Source organism: Rhinolophus sinicus, chromosome 1 (assembly GCF_057876585.1).
Source record: "Rhinolophus sinicus isolate RSI-liver-muscle chromosome 1, RSI-T2T, whole genome shotgun sequence".
NCBI lineage: Eukaryota > Metazoa > Chordata > Mammalia > Chiroptera > Rhinolophidae > Rhinolophus > Rhinolophus sinicus.
The window spans coordinates 63,739,606-63,766,353 of record NC_142501.1 but is presented as its reverse complement, the minus strand read 5'-3'; the positions used below and the strand labels follow the sequence as shown (position 1 = coordinate 63,766,353).

General features: G+C 40.4%; 1 protein-coding gene across 1 annotated transcript in view; it reads left to right on the top strand.

Moving 5' to 3' along the window:
• The first annotated feature begins 5,616 nt into the window (after positions 1-5,616).
• The window catches only part of GNS (glucosamine (N-acetyl)-6-sulfatase), a 39,544-nt gene continuing 18,412 nt past the window's right edge, over positions 5,617-26,748 (top strand). Inside the window, exons 1-9 of the mRNA XM_019732446.3 lie at positions 5,617-5,970; positions 11,313-11,372; positions 14,930-15,136; positions 16,878-16,943; positions 17,391-17,489; positions 19,080-19,247; positions 20,901-20,983; positions 22,172-22,290; positions 24,034-24,137. Of these exons, the coding sequence (XP_019588005.2) occupies positions 5,779-5,970; positions 11,313-11,372; positions 14,930-15,136; positions 16,878-16,943; positions 17,391-17,489; positions 19,080-19,247; positions 20,901-20,983; positions 22,172-22,290; positions 24,034-24,137 (1,098 nt within the window). The 5' untranslated portion in view covers positions 5,617-5,778. The remainder of the gene's footprint in view (positions 5,971-11,312; positions 11,373-14,929; positions 15,137-16,877; positions 16,944-17,390; positions 17,490-19,079; positions 19,248-20,900; positions 20,984-22,171; positions 22,291-24,033; positions 24,138-26,748) is intronic.

The following is a 26,748-nucleotide window of genomic DNA, read 5'->3' as shown; positions in this document are numbered from 1 at the left end:
GGATGAAAGCAATTTAAAATGAATGTTTCCCTGTAATTGAAGATACAGTGACAGAATGCATAAACAGGCACTTTGAATTATACAAAAGCTTGAAGCCACTAGAAGTTTCTTATACACCCTTCACAAGGTACAGAAAATGTCAGAGGAAATATTACAATGTAACTGTTACACCAGTTATGATTTTATAATTGCGAAATTAAAATAATTTATGATTTACATCTAAAATTAAATTCGTATCTAAATAAAACTGATCTGTAGGAAGAATTATTTTTAGAAAAATTGATCCTCAAGAGGGTGGCCGGATGGCTCAGTTGGTTAGATCATGAGCCCTTAGCATTATTAACAAGGTTGCCGGGTTCAATTTCCCGCAAATAGCGACTGTACTTGGAGCTGAGCTACGCCCTTCACAACTAAATCGAAGGACAATGACTTGGAGCTGATGGGCCCTGGAAAAACACACTGCTCCCCAATGTTCCCCAATTTAAAAAAAATTTTTTTTTAATGAATAATTGTTCCACAAGAATCACCAGCTCTACATGTGTTAAAATCTTTACTTTGAAATAATCTGTCAAAATTTTGTTATACATTGTTATACAGCCTAGTAACAATTAACGGCTCTAGTAACAATTACATTAGAAGAATGAGCCTCCTCAAAATTAAATATTATCAAAAATTATTGGTGGTCATGCATTTGTGAAGAGCAACGGACATTGCTTTCAATTATATCAATTAAAAATGAAGTTGCTAAAAGTATACATTTAGATAGTCTAAAAAATAGATTTGCAGGAAAAGAAGCCAGAAAAATCATATAATTAATCAAGCTATCACACTAATAAGGTATTATTTATTGCATTATATAAATTTTAACACCAAAAATATTTTTTATTTTTTGCAGTTTGTAAAATGATGGTGTTACTTATGTATAACTATAATCCTACTGCATTTTGTAAGTAATATAATATTTTTAAAAGAAAAGGCTTTCTATTTTAGTACCTTCAGTGGCACTTTTTTCCTGCTGTTTTTAAACAAAGGGCCCTGTGGTTTTATTTAACACTAGGCCCCACAGATTATGTAGCCAGCCCTGTCTGCTACAAAGTGCTTTTCAGCACCAAGTCCCACTCAAAGTTGGCAGCCTTTCATGTTACTCAGTCCAGTAGCCCCCCTTATCTGTGGGGTAGAGATATGTTTCGAGACGCCCAGTGGAGAATAGTACCAAACCCTATATATACTGGGTTTTTTTTCCTATACATACTTTTCACTTAAATGACCTTTTCACTTAAATGACGCACTTTACAGCTTCTCTTTGGCATATCCGAACTGCCAGCACCATTACTCTTGTACTTTGGGGCTGTTATTAAGTAAAATAAGGGTGACTTGAACACAAACACTGCAAAATCTCAACAGTCGATCTGATAACCAAAATACCTACTAAGTTACTAACAGGCAGAGAGCTTATACAGTGTGGATATGCTGGACAAAGGAATGGTTCACACCCCGTTTGGGCCGGAGGGGGTCTGGTGTAAGACTTCATCAAGCTACTCATAATGGCACACAATTTAAAACTTATGAACTGTTTATTTCTGGAATTCTCCATTTAATATTTTCTCACCATGGTTGACCGTGGATAACTGAAACTACAGAAAGTGAAACCGTGGAAAAAGGGGAACACTCTATATGGGTTGGGGCTGTATTCTTAGGCAGAATGGGTTGCATACAGAATACAAAAATGTCTACCAGGCACTGTGCTTCCTTCCTTGCAATAAAAAATGCAAGATGCAGCAGTTTGTTTTGACTCTGAAGGCAATGTCCTGGCAGGTCCCTAAACCCCTAAAATCCTTTACTAAAGTTTTAAGTCCCTGAATTTTCATAAGGTCTATCTCCCACCATCCAGAGCACATGTGTCTGACCAGATTCCAGCATGTCCGCTGCCTCTTGTTCATCCTGCCTGACCAGTATTATGTCATCAACGTAATGGATGGATATGATGCTCTGTGGGATGCCCAGTCTAGATTTGTTGAACCTACATTATGACACATACCATGTTTCCCTGAAAACAAGACCTAGCCAGACAATCAGCTCTAATGTGTCTTTTGGAGCAAACATTAATATAAGACCCGGTCTAACATTATAGTAATGTAAGACTGGGTTTTATATTAAAGACCCAGTCTTACATTATAGTAAAATAAGACCCGGTCTTATATTAATTTTGCTCCAAAAGACGCATTAGAGCTGATTGTCCGACTAGGTCTTATTTTCAGGGAAACACGGTAATTACAGTGGGTGTTTTAACACACTGATCTGTTAATTATTTCATCTCTGTAATTTATTATGTTTCTATTGACTAATTGTCTCCTGATTATTGGTCAGATTTTCCTGTTTGGGGGCCTGCGTAGTTGTTTTTATTGGATGCAGGACATTGTGAATTTCATATTGTGAATATTTAGATTTTGTAGTCTTTCATAAAGAGTGAGGGCCTTGTTTTGGCAGACAAGTTATGTTTCTTGCAGCTCAGTTTGATATTTTGAGATTTGTATTTAAACTTTGTTATCACAGACGTACAGCACTTTTCACTTGTAGTTTAGCTCTACTACTAAGGTATAATCTTTCTGGGTTCTCGACTGAATGCCTTGTGATTAAGAAAGACTTTCCCTTCTGACTGGTTGTCAAACATCTCCAACTCCTTGAGAATTATTACATCTGATTCATTCTTACTTTACGGTGCCTTCACCCTAGGCACGCACACCTTAGTAATCAACAGTCTGAAAAGGATCATCTATGCAGATTTATGGAGCTTTTCATCTCCATAGCTGTCTCCTCTTTGGAGTTTGCCCCTCAACTTCCAGCTGCCTTAGCCTCCCCTAAACTTAATTTCTGTCACCTCAACTCAACTTTTTTCTACCTGGGCTCCCTCATTCAGAATGTACCTCCAGGTAGAAAACTGGAGCAACACATCCTTTTGCCTGAGGCTTGTAATTGTGTGTGACTTATAGTGCACTTACATGGTGGAAAATTCGGGAACTTGATTGTCCGACTGTCGTGCAGGATGCCAGGCGGGGTCTCTGCTCCTGCTCCCCACAAGAGAACGCAGGATATGGTGAGGCCAAAAAGGAAAACCCACGGAGCCATAAGTAGGGGAGTCACATCACTATATTCTCGCTGGCGGCATCCGCCTCTCTTGTTAGCTCAGCCACCATCTTCTTGCTAGCCCCCATTTTCCTGCTAGCGTAGCCACGGCAGTTATATTAGTGGCCAATGGCTCACTGGTTACAGCTGACGGCCAATTAGCCACAGCTGATGGCCATCCCATCACAGTTGATGGCCATTTACTACCTGAGCCAGCACCTTTCCACGTGAGGCAAAGAGCCTGGAAACTGCTTTCTGGGGCTCTGTCGGTACCGCCTCCCCAGCTCCTGCAACTCAGTGGGAGTGTAAGGGGTGTAGGTTGTGAACTCAGTCACAGCTGGGTTGTCTGCAGCAACGCCCCCCGGGGCCCAAAGGTTGCTCACATTTTACCCTTTGCTTCAAGATTGGCCGGGCTTGGGGGTTGGGAGCTACATTGTCTCCATTCTCTTCCTCCGCCTCTGCCTCAGAGTCTCCACTGTGGGGCTCCTCCTCTAACAGGCGGACCCGGGCTTCCAGCGCTTCCAACCAGGACACCTGGTCCGGCACCTGGGCCATTTCATGAAGCACGTTTTCTGTGTTGAGACTCAAGGCCGTGAGGAACATCCAGCCCACGCGTCCGGCTGTAGCCTTCTCCTCCTCCGGCAACTGCTCAGCCAGAGCCTGCAGGGCCCTCTCCATGCTGGCCGTCCATGTCCTCCCACCCCTCCTTGGGGGTCCAACTCCTGAGAACAGTGGCCACTGGACACCATACACTGTGTGGGGGCCACACATCCTCCTGCCCAGAGTCAGACTCCATTCCTACCTGGTCAGAATCTTGCTCACCGTGCCAGGTGTCTGAGTGGGTGGTGGCCTCTGCGGCAGATGTCCACAACTCTCGGAGCTTAAGGCCGCAGATCACCAAAATGAAGGCAACACCATCCATGGCCAAGAGGGTGATGTGCCAGCTGGAGGCTTGTCTCCCAGGCAGACTGTGCCTCCCGTTCCCAATGTCGCTCCTCATGGGCGTTCCGAAGCTGAGCTCTCACACGCACAAACCACTCCACCATGCTTCGGTAGGTTTTGGCCGGCACTGTACCCTGCTTACGAAACTGAGCTTTTATACGTGTAAACTGCACCAGTACATTCCGGAGAGTTTCAGCCGACACCATACCCTGCTCGCTGCGCCATTTGTCGTGTGGGGTATCAGGCGGGGTCTCTGCTCTCACTCCCCACATAAGAACACAGGATACGGTGAGGCCAAAAAGGAACACCCACAGAGCCATAGGTAGGGGAGTCATACCACTATGGTCTCACTAGAGGCTGGGTTCACCGGATATGCGACCTGCTGTCCGCTTTTCTGCCAACCGACCGACGACTCTCCTCCACTCTCCTCCACTCTGCTCCTCTACTCTCCTCAACTCTCCTCCGTAGCCATAGCAGTTATATTAGTGGCCAATGGCTCAATGGTTACAGCTGACGGTCAACCAGCCACAGCTGACGGCCATCTACCACCTGAGCCAGCAACCCTCCATATGAGGCCGAGAGCCTGTAAACTGCTCTTTGGGGCTCTGTCCCCACACCGACCTTTCTTATATGGCATTTCGAAGTACTTCCACAATTACTTTTACCTTATAGTGTAGTGCTTTCACAAGTGTTTTTGTGTTGGATGGACCAGCTTAGAGAAAATACACTTTGTTAGGAGCCAGGAGGTACAGCCTGTCCTTCTGAGTTGGGAAGAAGGCTTGACAGTTCACCTTGCCAAGGATACTTGTTTTCATAGACTTCAGCGGAGGGGCATGGTAGAGCTGCGCTAGCAATACCAGAAATTTTGGGAGGCCTAGTTTCATGTAATTTTTCCCCTAAAGATTACTTAATAATGTGGTCGGGTGACCCTGTTTCAGGGGCTTTTTGTTCAACGTGCACATAGACCTATATCTTCTAAGAGGGCTTTCAAGGCTTCACCAGGGAATATTGGGCTGTCAGGATATCCCGAAGTTGTTGGTTTGCTGGAAACCATTGCAACGGCTGAGGACCAACATAACCAGGGTTGGAGTGGAGACGTGACTGGTCATCCAGCTCCCAATTTAATTGCGAAGTTGTAGAGAAATTTTAAAACGATTAAACGTGAGGGCCTTCAATTAGTGTTCGTTGACTCGGGGGAATTAAACACGGCAGAGCCCAGACTTTGCCCACCAGCTGATCTCACTACCTGCTAAGTATAGTCCTCCTTTCCCTTAATTGCGTACAGTTGCCTGATTCTCTCCTCCTTTCCATCTTATCTTCCCTCCATTTTAATTTTTGCACCAAGTGCTCGGTAACAGGTCTCACCACAAGCCAGCCGGAGCCCGAGCCTGAGGTACCCGCGGCTCCCGCTTTCCGCCGGCTTCACAGCCTCGTGGGGGCCACTTCCGGTTCCCCCGCCGGCCGCTCCCGCCCAGCCGCCTCCCCTGTGGTCCGCAGCCCCACCCGCCGCGGCCGCCCGTCACGTGACCGCGCGGCGTGCTCCGCCCCCCTGCCCGGCTCATGTGATCGCGCCTGGGGAGAAAAACGCCTGACCCCAGCCCCTGGCCTTCACGGCACAGCCATTTCTTCCTGCGGCTCGTCGGCTGCTGTCTCTTCAGCCACTTGCGCGTCCCTCCACACAGTCCCGGGGTCCCCCCCGGAGCCCTGTCCACCATGCGGCTCCTGCCTCTGGCCCCTGGTGGGCCCCGGCGGCGCGGCCCCCGCCACCTGCCCTCCTGCAGCCTGGCGCTGCTGCTGCTTCCGCTGGGCTGCTGCCTGGGGGTCTTCCCGGTGGCGGCGGGCTCTCGGAGGCCCAACGTGGTGCTGCTCCTCACCGACGACCAGGACGAAGTGCTCGGCGGCATGGTAACTCTTCTCTCTATTTCTGCCCCGCCCCTCCATCTCTCGGGCTGACGCCCTGGCGTCTCGTCCTCTCTTCCTGTCCCCACACGGACTCCCCGATCTGGCTGCCTTGACCCCGGGCAGCGTTGCTTTTACCAAGCCACGCCCTTTACGCAGGTCCGAGGGGCGCCGGAGCCTAGTTCCTCTTGTTTCTTCGCTGCTCTTCAGGATTGACACACGTACACTCACCACACAGCTTCTAGTCTGGACCTTACTGCTGTGGAGTTTGCGTTCCTATCTCAAGATAAACAGGTGGACGCCAGTTAGGGATGGGTTAACCTAATACGGAGCAGGTGCTGGCTAAGAACAGGCCAGCCGTGGTTGTCAAGCCCCTTCTGTGAGGACCTAGGCCACCTCTGCCTTTGTCCTTGGTACAATGTTTGTGGCTGATACATAGACAGTAAGTGCTGAAATGAACTAATCTGGTAGGTAGGTTGCCGAACTATTCAGGCTGTGCTTTGCCTCAAAAGAATCAAGAAAATCCAGTTGGGGGGGGGGGTGGCCAAATGTCTCACTTGGTTAGAGTGAGCTCTCAACAATAAGGTTGCCTGTTCAATTCCCGCATGGGATGGTGGGCTGTGCCCCCTGCAACTGAAGCTAAAAAAACAGCTGGACTTGGAGCTGAGCTGCACCCTCCACAACTAGATTGAAGGACCATGACTTGGAGCTGATGGGCCCTACAGAAACACACTGTTCCCCACTATTCCCCAATAAAATTTTAAAAAAGAAAAAGAAAACCCAATTAGCTTAATTGAACACCTGGCGGATGCATTCGATACTATCGTTCCATTTTATATCAAGTAGGTGTTGTCATGAGACTTCGTTCTTTCCCAGAGTTAATCGTATCTTAGAGTTTTGAAATGTATGACCCTCAGGAACATCAGTCAACCCCCTTATTCATGGAGGTCGAGAAAGTGGCTTACCCAGGGCACATGAATAGTTGAGGCAATCAGGACAAAATCCGGACTGGTGCTTTGATCTTGGGTATGATAATTGCTTTTTTTTGTTTTTTTAAGAGCAAGTGTTTTGTTGCTTTCTTCCTTTCAGTTCTCTTTTTGCTTTCAGCTACATGCTGAGATTATGAAAACACTTCAGGCAAGCGGCTCCTAATTTATACTGTGTGGTCACTAACGCCCTATCTCAGCGTCCTTTATCCTGCTGATTTCGACCCGTAAGTGAGTTGTGAAGTCAGTTTAGTGAGTAGCTACCAGCATGTTCACTTTCCTGTGGAATAGACTAGAATAGAAAATGTCTGTGTGGTACATGTGGTAAAGGTAAGCATATCCACACGTACATATTTCTGGGGTGTGAATTAAAATATATGTCTTACTCGGGGCTGTGTTCAGAATATGAGTCTTTTCTAGCTGATGTTTAAAATGCTTGTGTTTTGACTCCACACTTCCTGCCACATGTGCCTCATTGCCTTTTAGTTTCTACTCAGCCACATTGACATTGAAAAGTCTTGACTTCTTTGGCTTCCTGGATTTTACTTTTGTCTTTTCCACAATTCCAACAGCTACACTTCTTCACAAAACTCGTTTTTATAAAAAAGAAAATATCTTTTGTGTCCTTGAAAAGTATTTTATCCAGAAAAGCAAGCTCTATCAAAAATTAATAACTGTTTAGTGACACAAGCGTAATTAAAAGGTAAAGCTTTCACATCTCTGTTGAAAACAGAATTCATCACTTAAATATAAGGTGTGGTGTTCAGAATTCAGTTTCTTCAGTTCTTGGAGACCACAGGTGTGGTCTGTGTATACGTGTTTGAGGTCTCTTCCCCTTAGCATGTTAATCCTATTTGCTTCTTAGACCATAACATTCTTTTTTATAGTTGTTTTTTCTAGACAGAGAGCTCAAATTGAATGGAGGGAACATGTCAGATTCAGTGCTCCCAACTCTCTTGTAGCCTTTTTGAGAATATTCTATGACTAGTTGTCAGATGATTTGAAAGGGGAATGCTAAGACAATAACTGTATTTGAGATTCTACTTGGAACCAGAGTGTGAGGTGTTTTATACATGTGCTTCCGTTATCACAAGAGTCCTCTGCTCTAGGTATTGTCCTTGTCTTAAATAAGAGGAAAGTAAAAATTTAGAGGGCTTTAAATACTTGGCCAAGGTTCAGCGAGCTAATGAGGGGCAAAGACTGGTGTCTTATGGTCTCAGAACCCCGTGCTCTTTTTCTCCCATTCGAGAAGACTGATCATACTGACTTACCAGATGTCATTCCACATACCCACCTGAGCATAGTTACTTATACCATAGATCAGACGTCTCCAGGTGACATTCGGGGGCACCAGTGGGGTCATGGAATTCCTTAATTTACATGTAATGCTTTGCATATGTTATCTTCATTTTTGTGGAAAGAGGGAGGTCTCTGACCCCCACCCCCAAAACATGATTAATTGCTGCCGTAGTTGGCAAAATAAGCAGTAGTCAATTCCCCAGACTAACTCAGGTGAAAGGATTATAGCATTTGTATGATTGTGGTTTAATGTGGAATCTTTCATCTTTGAAATAGTCTTTTATGTTTTTAGTCTTTAGCGTTTCAGTATATTTGTTGCAGATATCATCTGTGATATTCCGTTTTTCATTTTATTTGCCCATGGCACTGTTCCTATCTATTTCTTTTTTTGTTTTTTTGTTTGTTTGTTTGTTTTTTGTTTGTTTGTTTTTCCTATCTATTTCTTGATTTTACTTGAATGTCATTATGGTGTGATGGACAGACACACTGTTCTTCACAGAAGCACAGGTTGCTCTTTTTAAAATCATTCACTCTAGAAAAAGTGACATTTGGTCAACATTTTAGGGAAGTGAGGGAAGAAACCATACTGAAATGTAGGGGAAGAATAAATACATCATGTCTTTACTGTGTTTAAAGCAAAATGATTTTCCATTGTTAAAAGAAAAGTTAACTATAGAATTATCAGAATTGTCAAAGCTAGCTATACATGAGATCCAGGAAAGTATAATAAATGATTCCTTAGGATTTTTATGGAAGGAATTTTGCTTTGAATAGTAATGTATTTACCCCTATGTAAGTATAAGACTGGCTGCTTCTTAAATTATGTTGTGTGCCCTTAACCTCGCCAGCCACCATTTTTGCTTAGGTCTTAAGGATCCATGTTAGCATGCAGATTAGTGTGGACACACGTACACATTTTCAGTACAGTGTGGTTTCTTGTTTGGGACTTGTTTAATTAAGCACAGATTATGGTTATCACTTGTACTATTAGCAGTCTACAGATTATGGTTCTTAATATAAATTTCTTACACTGAAAATCTAGCTTCCTGTGCAGTCCTGCGTCATCCTCTGGTTTCCGCCTAACCCTCTGACCTTGTCTTATCTGACTCTCCTCTTTACTTACTGCACTGCTTCTGCCGCACTGGCGGCCTTTCTGCCCCTCACACATGCCTCTTCCCTTCTCTGGCAGCCCTTGTACTTGTTATTCACTCAGCCTGTAAGCATCTTCTGCTGGACCTTTGCATGGCTGACTCCTCATCATGTGACTCTCAGTACTGAAGTGACCTCCTGAAAGAGACCATTCCTGACCACCCGTTTAAAGTCGTTTCCCCCTTTTCTCCCACCATATTGTCCTGGTTTATTCCATTTGTAGCGATTCTCACTGCTCAAAATGATTGTATTTTTCCTGTTAGTTGTTTAAGTCTAAAGAGTACAAGGATCATCGTGTCAAAGATCTTCTTTTGTCCACCACTGCCTAGATCAGTGTGTGGCACAAATTAAGTGTTTAACAAATGTGTTATAATTACAAGTATAGTCTTCTGGAAATCAGGTACTCTTCAGTAGTTTGGCATATTTACCCGGCCATTTGAAGATTAAGTCTCATAATCAACTCACAGTGGTCCTTTCCCTCACTTCCCCTCCCTGTCTTCTCTGTAACTCAGATTCTTCAAGCAATGTTTTATTCAGCCCACTGTTCTTTACCTGTGGGTAGCACCCAGTGATGTTTTGTGGGAGGTCATGGCTGGTCATGTTGCTTCTGAAGCAAAGACCTTATGTATCTCTAGCATTTCCTGGGAACCTATTACGGACCTACTCATGAAATTTATCAAAGCTCTTCGTAAGTTAGAATTCTTGTCCTTTTGTGCTTATGGGTTCCTTAGGTTTTCTGTGATCTAAATAAAACAATGGGGAAAAGTCATCTAAACTACTGAAAATGAGGCTCTTGTTAATATAAATACCGTGTTTCCCCGAAAATAAGACCTAGCCAGACAGTCAGCTCTAATGCGTCTTTTGGAGCAAAAATTAATATAAGACCTGGTATTTATATTTTATTATACCCGGTATTATATTATACCCGGTCTTGTAGTAAAATAAGACCGGGTCTTTTATTTTGCTCCAAAAGACGCATTAGAGCTGATTGTCCAGCTAGGTCTTATTTTCAGGAAACACAGTGTATATTTGGATTATCTTTAAGGAATTATTATACAACAAAATACACTTAACGCTGCATTCAGTGTGGTCTTAGATTTCACAGGTACTTGATAACCATCACAAACACTCAATACAACTAAAATGAGCCTCTTCAATGGTTCTTTCTTGCTGTCTGGAATCTGAATAAAGATTATTAATGTTCCTTTTACTTGTATGTAAATGAACATCTTCCTGCTTTTGTCCTCACTCTAGGATTTGATATTAATTGTTCTCTATATTTGTCATGGTCTTGGATTTTAAACAAAGGAGAAAAAGCGAGGATATAACCAAGTCATTTCTGACTAGTCTTTTGCTTGACAGGGTTGTATGTACAGCTGTTTGCCACCTGGTTCAAGTCCTTAGCTGAGGTGATTTGTCTAGTGCAGAGGGCCGTGAACTGATAGTGGGAAAGTATGTATCTGGGCTCTACCACTGAATGTCTGATATTTGAGTCAGTCTCTTTTTCATGATAAAGGTCAGCCCCTTTTGTATGATTTCCCACATCCTGCTTCTAGAGATGAATTAATGGAGGTAGTTCTTTCTGCCTTATCTCATAAGCTGGCGATAAATGAGAAAGTGGCACAAAATTTCACTAGATTGAAATCAGCATTGCTAGAACAATGCCATCAGCTGTGAACTTTACCTTCCTGCAAACATTATGATCCCTTGAACTTTTGCACAGGAGAGAACTGACTAGCAAAACCTGTTTGCTTCATCTCCAGAATCACTTTCTTGGCTGTTTCTTAGTGTCAGATGGAGCTGATCAGTTGGGAATAAAAGGTTGAGATAAGACGCAAAAACCATGGCTTTTGGTCTGTGTGTTATATAGTGTATTGGAAGAGATTGTTTAACAGATAATTACTTACTTTGCAGACACCGCTGAAGAAAACCAAGGCTCTCATCGGAGAGATGGGGATGACTTTCTCCAGCGCTGTAAGTTTTGAAGCTAATATAATTTTGTCAGACTTCAAATGTGTTTATGTTCTAAGAAGAAACACTCTCTTTGGGGTAGTTGAGTGTTATTGTGTGGAGGTTTTTTTCCCTAGTTAAACGCCTGATCTGAAGGAAGGTCTTTATTTAATGTGATATAAATTCTATTAATTGAAATATTACTCCGTATCAATTGAAGATTAACTGCAGGTATTTTCTAAGCCAGTCTGATCTACAACTCAGAACAAGAGAATTTTATTTCAAACCTGACTCTTTGAGGTTTGCAAATGGATTGTAAGAACCAAATAACATTCATGCTGTGTAAACTGTTCCATGGTGAAAGCTTGCAGGCCACTTTACAAAGCCCCACTGACCCTCATAACCAAACCTGACAAAGATAATAGCAACGGAACAAAACTAACAATAACTGTATATATGTGTGTGTATATGTATATGCGTATACAGAGGGTGCCAAAAAAATGTATACACATTTTAAGAAAAGGAAAAACTATTAAAATTGTAATACTATATACCGATAGCAAAAAATGAATGCAAGTCATGTGTACATTTTATTTGGCACCCCCAGTGTGTATATATATATATATGAAGCAAATATATATATAAACATAGATGCAAAGACTCAAAATACTAACAAATCCAAGAACCATGCACATACTCAAGTCAGTGATAGCCTAGCTTAATATGAGGAAATCACTCAACAGCAGCATAGTATTATGCTTAGGAGCACTGACTGAAGCTGGATCGCCTAGTTTTGAGTGCTCTCTGCCTCTTTTCTAGCTGTGTGACCTTGGGCAAGTTATTAACCTTTCTGGCCCTTCTTTTCCACATTTGTCAGTGGGTCTACTAAAACCTATCTCAGGGTTTTGGTGAGGTTAAGCGAATTGATACATGTAAAGCAAGCACTTATTATCAGTGCCCTACTTACAGTAAGTACAGTCATCCCTTGGTATCTGTGAGGGATTGGTTCCAGGACCACCTCCATCCCCGCAGATACCAAGTCCGTGGACACTCAAGTTTCTGAATAAAATGGCACAATATTTGCATGTAACCTATGCACATCCTCCTGTATACTTTAAATCATCTCCAGGTTACTTATAATACGTAATATAATATAAATGCTATGCAAGCAGTTGTTACACTGTATTGTTTAGGAAATAATGACAAGAAAAAAAGTTTGTACATGTTCACTACAGATGCAACCATATCATAGACCTAACTCCGTAGTTCACATTAGCCACAATGTAACTTTTTTTCCAAATATTTTCAATTTATGGTTGTTAATCTATGGATATGGAACCCACAGATAACAGAGGGCCGACTGTGCTACATAATGGTGGTTACGTTGTCCACTAACATGGTATCAGTAGTTGAAAGAAAGATAATTATAGAAGCAGCCAGATGGCTCAGTTGGTTAGAGCGTGAGCTCTGAACAACAGGGTTGCTGGTTCAGTTCCCGCATTGGATGGTGGGCTGCACCCCCTGCAACTAAAGATTGAAAATAGTGACTGGACTTGGAGCTGAGCTGCGCCCTCCACAACTAGACTGAAGGACAACTTGGAGCTGATGGGCCCTGGAGAAACACACTGTTCCCCAATAAAATTTAAAAAACAGAAAGAAAGATAATTATATATTCATCTCAATAGAGGCTTGAAAGTCCTCTGAAATTGCATCCTTTCCTGGCAGTTTATTACCGTGTTTCCCTGAAAATAAGACATAGCTGGACCATCAGCTCTAATGCATCTTTTGGAGCAAAAATTAATATAAGACCCGGTCTTATTTTAATATAAGACTGGGTATTGTATATTATACTATACTATATTATAATAGTAATATAATATAACCGAGTCTTATATTAGTTTTTGCTCCAAAAGACTCATTAGAGCTGATGGTCCGGCTAGGTCTTATTTTTGGGGAAACGTAAACTGTTGGAAGAATACAGCCTAATAATGAAGACTTCAAACAAATAGCACACCTTATAGTTAAGGTGAAAGACTTGAGTCACTGCTGTTAGGGACGAGACAAGGGCATAATACTTCTCAATGTTCTCAACTGTCTAGTTGTTGGCATAAGTCATAGGAAATTAAGAGGTAAAACTATTGGAAAAAGACAAAAGTATTTCTACTTGTTTGGATTTTCTACCTAGAAAACATAGGAGAGTTTTTGAAAAAAATTTGAATAGAATTTAGTAAGGTAGAAATGAAAAAATAAAACTTGCTGCCATATAACCAGTTAGAGAAATATGGAGGGAGAAAAGATCCCATTCGTATAGCGAGAAAATACAGACTAAGAATAGCTGGTGTGGCCAGTAATGGTTATTTAAGACCTATGTAAATAAAGTTACAGAACTTAGTGATATAATAAAAATACTTAATATGGAGATATGCACATCATTTTCTGTGGGAAGACACAAGATTATAAAAGGTGTCATCAGCACCCCAGTAAGATTTTTTTATCCCTAATTAAGTGATTCCAGAGTTTTCTGGAATAATAAATAGGTTAAAAAAATTCAGGAAGAAATTGCTCTACTGGATACTAAACTGTAACATGGAGATACAATAAACAGTGTGGTATTGGCCAAAAAATAGTTCAGGAAACAAAAAAGAGAAAGAATTAAAAGAATTGCCAATGTAAAAATTATAAAAGTCAAACATCTAACAAAATTAAAGGGCAAACATAAAAAATGGGAATTATTTGTAACATGACTGCATCCTTCCTTAACTCAAATTTTATGTAACAAGAGGCCAACAGCCCAGGAGGAAAAAATGGGCAAAGCACATGAACAAACCACTCACTCACATAAACACAGTTGGTCGGTATGCTTATGGAGAAGGTTCATCATCACCAGTATTTAAAAATGTCAACTCCAATTTGAAAGGTCAAAAAAATGCTCAGTATTTATAAGGGATAATATGTAATTTTCTCAAGGGTGTGCTCAACTGAGCATTCCTTCCTTGGTGGTGCAGGTATAAACTAGTCCTACCCTTCTGTAAAGTGACGTAGCGATGTGTATTAAGGGTTATACAAATACTGTTGGGTAGAATGGGGTAAATCTATTGACGACAGTAGCTAATGGAAACATAATTAGAGTAGAAAAAAAAAATCTGTGTCCCATGTAGAAGGTGATATAGGAAATGTATAAAGTCACAGATCAGTCTGAAAATGACCCTCTACTTCTCAGCTACATTACATTCAAGTAGTAGTCTAGCTTTGGGTAAGACCTGGCTCCCACCACCCTGTGCTCCTTGCATGTAAATATTTCTTTGACAGGTGAGATTGGAGTAACTGTTATGTTATCCTGCAGAAAAAAACCAGCTGAAAAAGAAATCTGTTCTCTTGGTTTGTTTTATCTGCTCTACTATCTCCACTATGGGAGTTAAAACACTTCAGAAGTGTGTTGTGTGTTAAGAAAAGCTATTCCATGGGAAACTAGAAATTTGAAGTTAAGAGTATCGAGCAGCTTTCTTTACTCTCGTTAGAAATGATGAGAAATCCATCTTTCTTGTGTAAGTTGGTCCTTTTTGCTTCTGTTTCCTTTGTAGTATGTGCCAAGCGCTCTTTGCTGCCCCAGCCGAGCCAGCATCCTGACAGGGAAGTACCCACATAATCATCACGTCGTTAACAACACCTTAGAGGGAAACTGCAGTAGTAAGTCTTGGCAGAAGATCCAAGAACCAAACACTTTCCCAGCAATCCTCAGATCAATGTGTGGTTATCAAACCTTTTTTGCAGGGAAATACTTAAATGAGGTATGTTGAATAGTCTAATTATTCCTTAAAAAAAAAAAAAAAATAACAGCTTTTAAAATGTGAATTAATATAATTCACGTTAATTGTTTTTTAGTTAGTATCCATGAAGCCATGGTAAAGGGTTTTTGGTATGTGTTTTCTCCTAATCTGCCTGTTAAATAAGAACTTACTTACATAAACGTATTTACATGATTCGGGTACTGTAGTTATTCTTTTAAATGGTCTTGGGAGTATTTATTTAAAAATTATCTTAGGACTGCTGCTGTCTGATGCATCTTCCCCTTTTCCTCAAGAATTCTGCTTGTCATGCGACTGTCATGGTATCTTTGTTTCCATTTCCCCTTTATTGGGATCAGAGTGAAGAATTTTTTCCTCTTCATATCGTTCCTGAATTATAACAAGTAATGCTTAACCCATTTTCTAATCTGAAAAGTGGGAACAAAATGTGGAGAGATGAGTGATAACGAGAAAGCACCCAGAGCACTGGCCATTCAGGCAGTTACAGCGTGTGGCCGAGTGGCTGGGGTGCGAGCCTTCATGGAGAGATAGCTCACTGTGACCTGCTGTGGCCAGATTTCCTGGCCTCACGTTAACCACCTTGGCCTTAGCTCTTAGTCAGATTTCGGTCTTAAAGGAAATAGCCTATTTGAGGGTGTTTGGGGTTATCTCTCATAGTAAAACTGGGGATGCAGGACAAAGAGAAGATGTGCATTTTCTTATACTTTATCTGTGGCTGCTAGAGAGCTTAATTCCTCTGATCTGAAATTTCTTTTTCTCTTCTCCCTCTCTCCACAATAATTCGGGGAATTTACAATCTTGTGGGTTCAAATGAGTTCATTTGAAAAGAAGCATAAGAAATAAGTGGATACTAGGTTACTGAGTTAAGACTATGGGTCATAAAAAGAACTGGTACTATTTTGCATATTAAAGATCATCTAACGTGTATACAAAATTAGGAGAAATTCTTTAAACTACCAAGATTTAGTTCTCAGGGATTAAATTGTGCCTTAAATACTCAGTATTAAACCTTGTCGAGATAAAATGGGATGATGCTGTGGTCTCTTCACTTACTCATCTCATCAGGTAATTTGAGCTCCAAGAGTAGATTTTTTCAGCAGGACAACTGAAGTTATAGGCTGAAAGCTCATAGTTGGATTGTTTTCGCTATTGTTACCACAAGTCGGTTGGACAATTCAGTCTATGCCATCAGTAGCTCAGCAAATGAGCCCGGTGGGTGAAGGCATGTGGACTTGAAAGGGCCAGAAGGAAACAGTTTAGGCTTTGCAGACCATATGTCTTTGCCGTGACCATTCGACTCTGCCATTGTAGCATGAAAGCAGCCATAGCCATGACATAAACAAACTGATGAGGTGGCTGTATTCCAATAAAACTTTATCATTCCAGAAATTTCAATTTTATGTGACTGTCACATGTCACAAAATAGTCTTCCTTTGATTGGTGTTTATGTTTTTGTAATGGTTGGAAAAAAGTTCTTAGCTTGCTGGCCATACAAAACAGTTGGCTGGCTAGATTTGGCCCACTGGCCATAGTTTGCCAACTCCTGCTTCAGAAGTTTCTAAGATTATAGTGTTCTTTACTTTTTGCTGGTTTATGTGTTGAGAAAAAGTGAGCACCTTCCATGTTTCACAGACTGATCTAAAAAGATCCTGAAAGTCTCCTGTTTCTTTGTGGTCCGGTCGTGTTGAAGGACTTCTGATGCTCTGTGTGTCTTGCTTTTCAGTATGGAGCACCAGACGCAGGAGGACTGGAGCACATTCCCCTGGGGTGGAGTTACTGGTACGCCTTGGTGAGTGATGGTTGGCGTCGGTGACAGGTATACATGGTCTTGCAGAAGCAGCGTATGTTTACGTTCTCATTTAGCTCTGACACTGACATAGCTTGTTTGCTTTTAAGATTGGTTGTTTGTCTCTGTCTCCTTCAAGGGTCTTTTGGTTTGTGAGTCACTCTGTTGGGGGATGTTTTTCCTGCATTACACAAGGTTTAGCAACATTTTTCTATTCTACCCAGTCCACTTCTGTTTTTTGTGTGTGTGTTTTTTTAAACAAGGGGGACATATTATTGAAACTGTGTTAATAGTTAATAAAACCCTTGTCAAAAATCTAATTCAATATTGACTTGAGTAATTACCGTTCTTACCTCTATTTAAACAGAGTATAGGTTAGCCTAATATGGTTTCTGACTTTCATTTTCTGTGCTGACCTTGTAACAGATTTTACTTTCCTCTCTTTAATAGGAAAAGAATTCTAAATACTATAATTATACCCTGTCTATCAATGGGAAGGCACGGAAACATGGTGAAAACTACAGTGTGGATTACCTGACAGATGTTTTGGTGAGTTACTGAAGCTCTGTCCTTGCAGGTTTGGCTCACATTGGATTAAAGACTCTGCCCAGGAAACCTTTAGTTGTATTTGTTCGTGTTGGGTAATGTGAGTGAATAATAACTTGACCTAACTGACAAAGAATATTTCCAACTGATTAAAAACTCCTGAGAGTATTTTTCTTTGTAGATAAGCCAGGCTCAGATCTAATGTGTTTGAAATTCCAGCAACAAATCCATTTCCAAAGACTAATCTCTAAGACTATGGATATTATTTTGAAGAGGTTTTACTTTGTAAGTGTTCCTACTCTTGACCCCAGTTTTACTCACAAGCTACAAGAGGGCAGCTTCATTATGGGGGAGGAGGCACAGGGATGTGGGAGTTCCGCAGGCATTGTGTATATGAAACATACATATATATACGTTTATATATAAAACTACTGAAATTAGGTCAATTTGGGACTTCCCTTTTTGTCTAAGGTGTTTCTAATGACAGCCCTCCTTAGAGCATTTATTCACCCAGTGTTTCAGCACTCATTACAGCAGGTGTGCAGCAGTAAATGAAGCAACGTCTTTGATTCTGTGGGAGGTAACTTTTTAGTGGCTGGTTTTATTTACACATATGTGTGTATGTACCTACACATTCATTTGTTGTCTTATTAGATGGTGATCAATTAGAGAAATGAGGCAGGCTGGGGGTTTATTTAGGTAACATTTAAGCAAACTCCTGAAAGAGGTGCGAGTTAGCTGTACAGATCGGGGGAAAGAGTGCCACAGACAGAGGGAACGGAAGGTGTGAGGGCACTGAGACAGGAGTGTCCTGGCATGTTGGAGAAGCCACAGGTTTCTGACAAGGCTAAAGGAAATTGGTGGGCAGGTTGGTGACAGGAAACGGATACAGTCAGTATCTTTCATATATCTTCAATAACTGAAGATATAAATCAACTAAAACAGTGTTCGTTTTGGCAGCACATATACTAAATCAACTAGAACAGTTAAAAACATAACATGTGTCTGCTTATCTGCAGATTCTATTTTCAGATAGTATCTGCAGACAAGCAAATGAAAGATGTAAATCCACATAAATTAAAGCCCTGGTGTGATTTATTTAGATTTAGTGTTACTGATTTAGCTTAGCCTCTTTAGCTGGCATAACTTATGATACCTACTCTACGTATTTTTGTACGGTTAAGGTAACTGAATCCATCTTTCCTGTTATGAATTAGATTGACTCTTTTTATATCTTTAAAGCATCGAATGTATGTACTCTAAGTTGCATTAATGTAAGTTAATAATAACATGGCCAAGTTACTATTTCTTTCCTATGGGAGGCATAACACTTTTTAGATCGTGTAAAATCATCACAATCTTATTTGCCTTCTTAAGATGGTGTGCTTTTCAATTTTTTTTTATCACAAGTATTGCCTAAAAGCTAAGTATTTGTCCCAACAACACGTTTGCAAATGCCTATGACATAGATTGTGTGCTAAGATTGGTTAAAAGCTAATGTGACCCTGTACCTTCTGTTCACCAGAAAACATGTACTATCAAGTCCTCAACTATTGGGTAGGGTAGGAGATGACAAATCTTTGTATGTGTCAGGCCAATGTCTCCTTGGACTTCCTGGATTACAAGTCCAACTCTGAACCGTTCTTCATGATGATCTCCACTCCAGCGCCCCATTCACCTTGGATAGCTGCACCTCAGTACCAGAAGACCTTCCAGAACACCTTTGCACCGAGGAACAAGAACTTCAACATCCATGGAACGGTAGCTTCCCTAATGCTTGAATTAAGCCATACTCGATATAGTGAACTATGCAATATTCTTGTCAGGGAGCCTTTGAGCCATGTGGTTGGTTTTCCTTCCAGATCTTTTAAAGGTAATTACACCTGTCTCGGGTACTATAAATGGTATAAACTTGCTTCAGAAGTACAGATAAGGTTCCTACCACATAGCCAGTGAGCAGCTGGAGAGTCCACAGGGCATGTTAAAGAGATGCCATCTTTCTTGACTACAGGCTCTCCTGATAACCTCTCTGCTGCCTCACCTCTGCCTGGCGGTGCCTGACACATGTCCCCTGGGCCTGAACTGGGCCTGCAGCAGCCGCCTCTGGTTGGCTTCAGGCCTAAGAAGGCCTGAGGCATAGGAAGAGGGGTGATGCAGTGTGAGATGATTGGGAAAGGAAGTTGAATGGAGAAATGAGGACATATAATTAAGGGCCACAACCTAAATATTTGCCTCACATGCCAGTTACTTTTCCTTCCCTTCGCACAGGGGGTTGGCAGTTCACTGGTCCAAATGCAGAAGGCCTCTACTGCCTCAGGCCTGTTACCCAGAAATCTTAATTGCTTATGAGGTGGTGGAAAGAACGAATTTTGGAGTTAGACTCAGCACTACCACTTTGTAGCTAAGTGTCTCAACCATGAGCAAGATGGTAACTCCAATTTTTCTACATAAAGTGGAGATCCTAATCCCCCATGCAACTGCTGTATGAATTAAAGTACATAGAAACATCTAGCATGTTGCCTGGAATGTTGTAAGCATGTGCTTGTTAAGCATGATTTTAAAGCTGAGTGAACTGAGTTTTAAACTAGAGGGCCATCTCAAATTGTGTGCCTCGAGACAGTGATAGAAGTTCTGATGAACCAAGTGACCTTACAAACTTTAGGTTAAGTAAGTCACTGTGCTACAGGATTTCTCAGAATTATTCATGTTCTAGCATGAATTTCCAGTAGGAGGATATGCTATATAGCATTTCTCAAACATACTAACTAAAGAACACCTTAAGGGTCAGAGTTTGGGAGATAGCAGCTTAGGGTTTTAAGAATAGAGAAGGAGAAAATTACTAGTGCATGGAAATTTTTTTTTTTTTAAACTGTGACTTTTTTATTTAAATGAGAAGAACCCTCCAGATTTGGACTTGAAGTTTTAGGAAATTGCTATGAGATTTTTTTCCCACGGTTTAGGATGATCGATATCTTGGGGAAGAAAATAGAGGGCAATAAAATGTTATTAGGCAAAACTTATAGGAAGGTAAAGTTAATATTTACTCTTGTAGTTTGGGTAGTAGACCCAAAGCATAGACTCAAGAGTTATAAATTTAATCTCCTTTTACTCAGTAGCGTCCCAGTATTTTTCACTAAATCTAATGCATATTAATGCTGCTGACAAAGGAGCCCAGGCCTTGTGCCATTAGGGAGGTGGTAGGAAGAATCTAAAGAACGAGTGATAACCTACCGGAAGTTTTTTGGGGAAACACGGGAGGGAAATAGGGAGGAGGGAAAGTCTGAAGTTGCTTAAACAAGTTCCAGTTAGTTTCCTTTTTACTAAAGTATTAAATGATCCTTTTCATTATTTATTCTGGTAGTTTATTTGACTTGAGTGACTTGGTGGTAACGTTTTTTTTCTTTTCAATTTTAGAACAAGCACTGGTTAATTAGGCAAGCCAAGACCCCAATGACGAATTCTTCAATACAGTTTTTAGATAATGCATTTAGGAAAAGGTAAGAGCTGCTACTTTCTCAGTTTGGGTGGTCTTTGAGGACCTTCCACGTCAGCCTATGAACAGGGAACTGTACCAGGTAGTTATTCTTGAGACAAAATTGGAGGGTAGCAAGTTGATGGGAGAGACTTTCATGGTGGGTCTGCTGCCTCAGGAGTAGACAGATTGCTTGACGTTCAGGTGTATGAAGCGGATTGGACCCCAGGACTAATTAAACAATCCATTTGTATGACTTGTTAAAACATTGCAAACTGGAGCCATTTGATTAAAAATAAATTTCCTATATCTAAAGAAAAGGTGGCTTTGTTGGAGATTGTACTCCCCATATGTGCATACGACTCAAAGGCTTAGACTAGAGCAAAATGTTTACCTCTGCTGATTGGATTTTTCAAGAAATTCTTTTAAGACCGTTTTTAAAAATCCATTCCTTTCTCTTAAGGTGTATATAGTTTAGACCAAGTGTTGGCAAACTTTTTCTGTAAAAGGCCAGATAGTAAATAATTGCAGGTTTGTAGACCACATGGTCTGTTGCAGCTGCTCAGCTCTGCTATTGGAACGCAACAGCAGCTCTAGGCAATACGTGAATGAATGAGCATGGCTCTGTTCCAGTAAAGCTTTATGTGTATGTAAAAACAGACAGTGAGTTGTCATTTAATGGGTAGAGTTTCAGATTTGCAAAAGTTCTGCACATCTGTTTCACTATGTGAATATACTTAATACTACTGATCTGTGCGCTTAAAAATTAAGATGGTAAATTTTCTGTTACGTGTTTTTTTTACCACAATTTAGAAACAAAAAAACAGGCAGTAAGGAAGCTTTAGCCCATGGCTATAGTTTGCTGCTCCCTAGATTAGACCATTAAACACTGTTGTGGCACAAGTCTATCTGAATTAATCTGTATTAATCAGTACTGAATTGACAACTTTCCCTTCCAATTGTCTCTACTCTCATCACAGTGATAATAAGTAATAAAGCTAACTGGTTATAAAAAGCCGTATTTATTTTTTGGATATAGTTAAATTTGGAATGAGCTATGTTCTAAATTTTTCTAATCTGTCTGTTTGCAGTGAGGGGTCTGAGGAAAGTAAATTTGGGATTTGAGCTTTTAAGGAGAGTGGTTTTGAGGTTTTGCAGGTTTTCCTCCACTGTTGTCTCTGAGGTCCCATTGCCACCCTCTGTTCACATCCAGGTGGCAAACTCTACTCTCAGTTGATGACCTTGTGGAGAAACTGGTCAAGAGATTGGAGTTCAATGGGGAGCTCAACAACACTTACATCTTTTACACCTCAGACAATGGCTATCACACAGGTAAGGGGCACTGTCGGTTAGGTGTTCCTGTGACCTTGATGAGGTGCTTTTCCTTTTTCACCCAACCAGTAGCATTGGCAGGGAGCTCTAGTCCTTTTATAGCAGAGGAGAGGTCAGGGGAAGGTCCTTGCCCTAAGGAACCCTCTGTTTGGAAGGCCAACTCATGACCACATGGAGAGACCACGTTTTATTATTTGCTACATCACATGCTAAATTACATGGTATTGTAGGAGTCAGGAATAGGGAGTGAGCTTGATGGGTCGGAGGCAGGATTATGAAGCAGGTAAGAAATTGAATTAGATTTCAAGGACAAGTAGACCATAGATAATAGGGGAAGCCCTTTCACACAGGAAGACCAAAAGTAGGTTGTCTTGGGCAAAAAAACTCTTTTCTTGCAAAATTGTGAAATTGTGGTTTTTTTTTATGTGTATGTAGGATGGGGGTGTCCTTTTATTTTTTGTGGTTTTCGAACTGCAGTATGAGTCAGCCCCATGTCCTTGACTTTCATCCTTCCTACTTGAACCTTCTGTAGTTATAATCCAGTGTTTTCTTCAGTCCCCACCTATAAGTTTCATAAACTTCAATGGAACTAACCTTAGGCTTGCTTACATCAGAGCAGATTGAATGGGCATTTAATGTATTTTCGTGAATATTTTAAGGCACTCAAGGTAGAGACTAGTAAAACAACCTCCATTATCCAGCTTCGATTTTTCAGCTGCATGTGGCTGGTCTTTTGAATTTTTCCTACCTCCCCATGTTTTGTTTTGTTTTTTAGCAAGAACGTTTTGAAGAAACTCCAGACATTGTGATTCCACACATCCATACTTGATTGGGCATCTTCACTAGCTTATTTTGTATGGTGATCTAGACAACGTCCACACACGGCCTTAGTTTTTATGGGTCCTAAAGTTGTCATTTGCCGTTGATTTATTGGGGAAAAAAATGGTCTTTTGTCCTTTAGAATATGTCACATTCTGGATTTGGCTAATTGCTGCCTTATGATGTCTTAAAGTGTTTATTTATACTCAGCATTGCCTATAGGTTGGTGGTTAGGTCTAGAGTCGTAATAGAAATGTATGTTTTCAGCAAGAATGCTTTTGTGGTGATGCTGCTGTGTACCTCGTATTGCATCACTTCATGGGGTCGGGTCGTCTCACTTTAGGGGTGCTGGTGTTGATTGATGGTTCGTGTGGTATCAGCCTGAGCCCATCCTGTGAACCTTATGTGGCTAAAGGTTCCATTGGTGATTGTTGCTTAAAAATCCATTACTCCCTCAGAAATTGCAAAATGTTGACTTCATAACGCTGTCTTTCCTTTTGCATTAATTAGCTGGAATTCCTTAAAGAAGAACTTCCCCTCATCAACTTTTTGGTTATCTTAAAATGCAGTTTATTTGGGAAAGGCTGGATAAATATTTTTGTCCCTTTATTTAGCAGGTTTTAGAATAACCTCATTCAATTATGATCAGATTGAAGAGCATACATAAATTATACATTTGTATTTCAGTACTTTGTCCCATTCTTTTTGCTGAATTTGTGCTTAGACCAGGGAGTCCACCTACGCATTTATTTAAAGAAGATGAACGCATTGTTTCCTGCCTTGTTAGCAATAAGACACTTAACACATTTTTAAGCTTCCTGTTAAAACACCATAATTAGTAGCAAAAAGTTGTTTTGTTTTTACTGTTGATTAAATGAATGAGTGTGAGTGACACTTCCGTCTTGGTATGCATTTTGTTTCCAGGACAGTTTTCTTTGCCAATAGACAAAAGGCAGCTGTATGAGTTTGATATCAAAGTTCCACTGCTGGTTCGAGGGCCCGGGATCAAACCAAATCAGACAAGCAAGGTAGGTGCCTGACGAGATGATACTGTTTGTAGGTAGCACTGGCCTGGGAAGGCTGTTCCTCCCGAGAGGAGGCTGATTACCTTTCTCCTATAGGATGAAGGCTGATTGGCATAAGATCGTGTAAGTAATTTATAAGCTTCGGAAACAGTGACTTTTAAAAATCCCTGGCTACCCACTATTAGCTGTACCCCTTCTTCTGTGTGTGTGTATCATATAAACATGAATAGCTTTCGTTTGTCTTTATTTTAAATTATAGTTGACATATAATATGTGTTAGTTTCAGATGTGCAACATGGTGATTAGCCATTTGTGTACCTTATGAAGTGATCACCACAATACATAGTACATAGTTACGGTCTTACTGACTATATTCCTTGCTGTACTTTGTATCCTGGTGACCAAGTTTGCAAGTGGCAGTTTGTATTTCTTAATCCCCTTCACCGTGTTTGCCCCTCCCTTTACCACCCTCCCATCTGGCAACCATCAGTTGGTTCTCCGTATTTATGAGTTTGTTACTGCTTTGGTTTTTTTGTTCGTTTATTTTGTTTTTTAGATTCCATATATAACTGAAATCATACAATATTTGTCTTTATTTCACTTAGCCTAATGCCCTGTAGGTCCATCCATGTTGTTGCAAATGGCAAGAGTTCTTTTTTTTTTATGGCTGAGTAATATTCCATTGTATATATGTACCACCTCTTCTTTATTCATGTATCAGTGGACACTTAGGTTGCTTCCATATCTAGGCTATGATAAATAATGCTGCAGTAAATATACAGGTGCATATATCTTTCTGAATTAGTGTTTTGGATTTCTTTGGTTAAATACCCAGAAGTGGGATTCCTGGGTCATATGGTAGCTCTATTTTTAATTTTTTGAGGAACCTCCATACTGTTTTCCATAGTGGCTACACCAGTTTACGATCTCACCAGCAGTGTATGAAGGTTCCCTTTTCTCCACATCCTCGCTAACACTTGTTTGTTGATTTACTGGTAATAGCCTTTCTAACAGATATGAAGTGATATGTCACTGTAGTTTTAATTTGTAATTTGTATGTCCCTGAGGATTAGTTATGTTGAGCATCTTTACATGCGTCTGTTACTCATCTGTATGTCCTCTTTGAAGAAATGTCTATTCAGGTCCTCTGCCCTTTTTAAATTGGATTGTTTGTTTTTTTGATGTTGAGTTCTGTGAGTTCTTTATATATTTTGGATGTTAACCCTTTATCAGTTATATCATTTGCAAGTATTTTTTTCCCACTCAGAAGGTTGCCTTTTTGTTTTGTTGGTTTCCTTCACTGTGTGGAAAAGCTTTTTAGTTTGGTGTAGTCCCATTTGTTTATTTTTTGCTTTTGTTGCCATTTGCCTAGGACACATATCCAAAAAGATAAAGCTAAAATCAGTGTCAAAGAGTTTATTATGTTCTCTTGAGGAGTTTTATGGTTTCAGATCTTAGATACAAGATTTCAATCCATTTTGAGTTTATTTTTTTATATGGTGTAAGAAAATGGTCTAGTTTTGCATGTATCTGTTCAGTTTTCCCAGCATCACTTACTGAAGAAACTGTCTTTACCTCTTTGTATAGTCTTGCCTCCATTGTCATACACTAATTGGCCATATGAGTGTGGGTTTATTTCTGGGCCCTCTATTCTGTTCCATTGATCTATATGTCTGTATTTGTGCCAGTGCCAAACTGTTTTGATTACAATAACCTTATAGTATAGTTCGATATCAGGTAGCATGACACCTCCAACTCTATTCTTTCTCCAGATTGCTTTGGCTATTTGGGGTCTTTTGTGGTTCCTTGCAAATTTTAGGATTATTTGTTCTGGTTCAGTGAAAAATGCCATTGGTATTTTGATAGGGATTGCACTGAATCTGTAGATTGCTTTGGGTGATACGGACATTGTAATGATACTTTCAATCCATGAGAATGGTAGATCCTTCCATTTATTTATGTCATCTTTAATTTCTTTCATCAATGTCTTACAGTTTTCAGAGTACAAGTCTTTTACCTCTGTGGTCAAATTTATTCCTAGATCTTTTATTATTTGTGATACAATCGTAAATGAGATTGTTTTCTTAATTTCTCTTTCTGATAGTTCATTGTTAGTGTATAAAAACACAACAGATTTCTGAATATTAATTTTGTATCCTGCAACTTTACTGAGTTAATTCATTAGTTCTAATAGTTTTTTGGTGGAATCTTTAGAGTTTTCTATATATAGTATCATGTCATCAACAAATAGTGATAGTTTTACTACTTCCTTTTCAATTTGGATGCCTTTTATTTCTTGTTTGATTGCTGCTAGGACTTCAATGCCATCTTGAAAAAAAAGTTGTGAGTGGGTATCCTTGTCTTGTTTCTGATCTTAGAGAAAAAGCTTTCAGCTTTTCGTCATTGAGTATGATATTCACTGTGGGTTAGTTTAATTTTGGGGTTTAATGTTTACTTTGTTTAAATTTCTGCCATTCACTTATGTTCTTTTACAGTACTCTTGATGGAATTCTGTTAAAATTCTCTCAGAAAGGTTAAATGGCCTTCATAGTTGCCTTTGAGTGTTCTTTTTCTCTTTTTTTTTTTCTCTTAATACCTACATTCCTAAAGTCAA